This window comes from Nansenia antarctica (assembly GCF_963989245.1).
Source record: "Nansenia antarctica genome assembly, chromosome: 11".
In the NCBI taxonomy this organism is placed as follows: domain Eukaryota; kingdom Metazoa; phylum Chordata; class Actinopteri; order Argentiniformes; family Microstomatidae; genus Nansenia; species Nansenia antarctica.
The window spans coordinates 4,124,644-4,127,143 of NC_137681.1; the positions used below are offsets into that span (position 1 = coordinate 4,124,644).

The following is a 2,500-nucleotide window of genomic DNA, read 5'->3' on the forward strand; positions in this document are numbered from 1 at the left end:
AAAATCGGCCAGATTATCTTTATGTGTGTAGCAGGCTTTAGAGTGTTAATAGTGTAGGAGGACTCTCTGTGATAGGAGCTGGAAATGTCTTGCTGGATTCCAAAATCGGCCCCAACCACCTACCCCCTCTATATTGTGAAGATTCTACCTCATTACTACAGCTACAGGAAGGGGCTAGGAGGCTATGAGGGGGTTGGGGCTTTTTTTTTATGTATGTAACTTTCTCTCATCTATTCCAAGGTCCTGGTCCTGGGCCTGTTACTGACTGTGTTTGACCACTAGGTGGAGACAGAGGCTGTGTACCGGGCCATCACCATCGCCAAGCAGGCCAACTGCCCTCTCTACATCACCAAGGTGATGAGCAAGTCTGCTGCTGACGTCATCGCCAAGGCCAGGAAGAAGGGTAAAGTTGGGACTGTGATACTCTGTGATGTCCTTGAAATCCTCGAAAGTTTGTGAATTTGAGAAAAAGAAATCAAGGTCTTAAAGGTTTTTGAAAATAGACATGGGTCATTGAAAGTGCTTGAATTCCCCGCTCTCTCTCTAAAACAAATATCGATATATAAAAAAAATATTTACTTAGCTCGTCAACTAGTAAATAAGTCTCTGTATTGCTTAACGTGACACATATTTCACAACATATTGTTTTGCTGTGCCGTGGTAGAGAAGGCAAGAGACCATCTAGTGTTCACACATTCAAGCCTCTCTTTTTAATTGTTGTCTGTGAGCGGATAGTTCCTATTATATAAATTCTCATCTACATCTATCTCAAACTATGCCGTGTTGGGTCCTTGAATTTGAGGGAATTGAGTCTTGAAAGTCCTTGAAAGGTGCTTGAATTTGATGTTTCAGAAGGTGTGGGAACCCTGTAATAAGAAGAATATGACCTCTCACCTCCCTGGTTCTGGTCTAAAGACTTCCTACTTCCTGTTGTGTGTCATCAGGCATGGTGGTGTACGGGGAGCCAATCACAGCCAGCCTGGGGACAGACGGCTCACACTACTGGAGTAAGAACTGGGCCAAAGCTGCTGCCTTCGTCACGTCCCCCCCCCTCAGCCAAGACCCCAGCACGCCTGACTACCTCACCTCCCTGCTCGCCTGGTAAGGCCACACACACTGACTGCCTTTACATGCACACCATATTCCTGTATTAAGGTGTTTACATGCACACCATATTCCTGTATTAAGGTTTTTACATGCACACCATATTCCTGTATTAAACGGAATATGCTCAATATTCTGGCTGGGCAAGAGTCATGTAAACACATACTGAACCTGATTAAGGCCATATTCCGATTCGGCAATATTTTGATTAAGACACCTGGCATATGCCTGTTTGAATCGGAATATTGTGTATAATGTAAACACCTTAATCGGAATCAAAAAATACCCCTAAGGAGCCTTATAATCCCAATGATATCTGTGTAATAATAATTATTATAATTATTCGAATTCTGCAAAGTATTACCAAATCACATAACGAAATAGCCTAACTGTCTATGGAATGTTTGCAACACAGTTGAAGCAATTGAGACATTTTCCCCTGACTCCCCTGGTTCACAGTGGAGATCTCCAGGTGACCGGCAGTGGACACAGCACCTTCTCTACGGCCCAGAAGGCCGTGGGCAAGGACAACTTCACCCTCATCCCCGAGGGCACCAACGGCATCGAGGAGAGGCTGTCTGTCGTGTGGGAGAAGGCCGTGGTAAGTCATCAAGTTACTGATTCTCTTCGTGATAGCTAACAGCGTCTGTTTGATAGCTTTGTGATGGCTAACTTAAATGTTGGGAGGGTGTTGGCCTGTCTGATGTGGTGGGGGAGGGGGGCGTTCCAGAGGGACGGAGGCTGCGGCTGAAAAGGCCCTATCGTGTCTGTCTATAATACACTTTCTGTTCAACTGATGATCAAACGCGTTCACATGTCTCGTCCCCTGACCAGGCCACAGGTAAGATGGATGAGAATGAGTTTGTGGCGGTGACCAGCACCAACGCGGCCAAGCTGTTCAACCTGTACCCCCGCAAGGGCCGCATCGCCGTGGGCTCGGACGCCGACATCGTCATCTGGAACCCCAAGGAGACCCGCACCTTCTCAGCCGAGTCCCACGCGCTGGTAAACACCCTAACCCTAACCCTGTCATCATATAGACCACTGGTAAACACTGTCACTGTCATCATATAGGTCACTGGTAAACAATGTCACTGTCGTCATATAGGCCAATGGTAAACATTTACATTTACATTTTTGGGCATTTAGCAGACGCCTTATTCCAAAGCGACTTTACAATCGATACATGACTAAGCAAGTAAATCATCAGTTCACCAGTTGCAGCAGGAAGAGTAATCCAGCTCAGGCCAGGGGCCATTGGCAGTCTCCGTGATAGAAGAAAAAACTTCATTTAAAAATAAATATATATATATATATATATATATATACACACTGGAGAAACAGAGAAACGGTACAAGGGGGGCAGTAGAAGTCTTAGGAGACACAGTAAAGGGGG

The 2,500-nt window shown here is 45.7% G+C and overlaps 1 protein-coding gene across 3 annotated transcripts in view; it reads left to right on the forward strand.

The window, feature by feature from the left end:
* dpysl4 (dihydropyrimidinase like 4) overlaps positions 1-2,500 on the forward strand; it is a gene marked incomplete at both ends in the record, with an annotated part of 19,689 nt that overhangs the window by 12,344 nt on the left and 4,845 nt on the right. For all 3 annotated transcript variants that reach the window (XM_080541717.1, XM_080541718.1, XM_080541719.1), the window contains 4 exons: positions 283-403; positions 945-1,101; positions 1,564-1,705; positions 1,939-2,109. In XM_080541717.1, the coding sequence (XP_080397843.1) occupies positions 283-403; positions 945-1,101; positions 1,564-1,705; positions 1,939-2,109 (591 nt within the window). The remainder of the gene's footprint in view (positions 1-282; positions 404-944; positions 1,102-1,563; positions 1,706-1,938; positions 2,110-2,500) is intronic.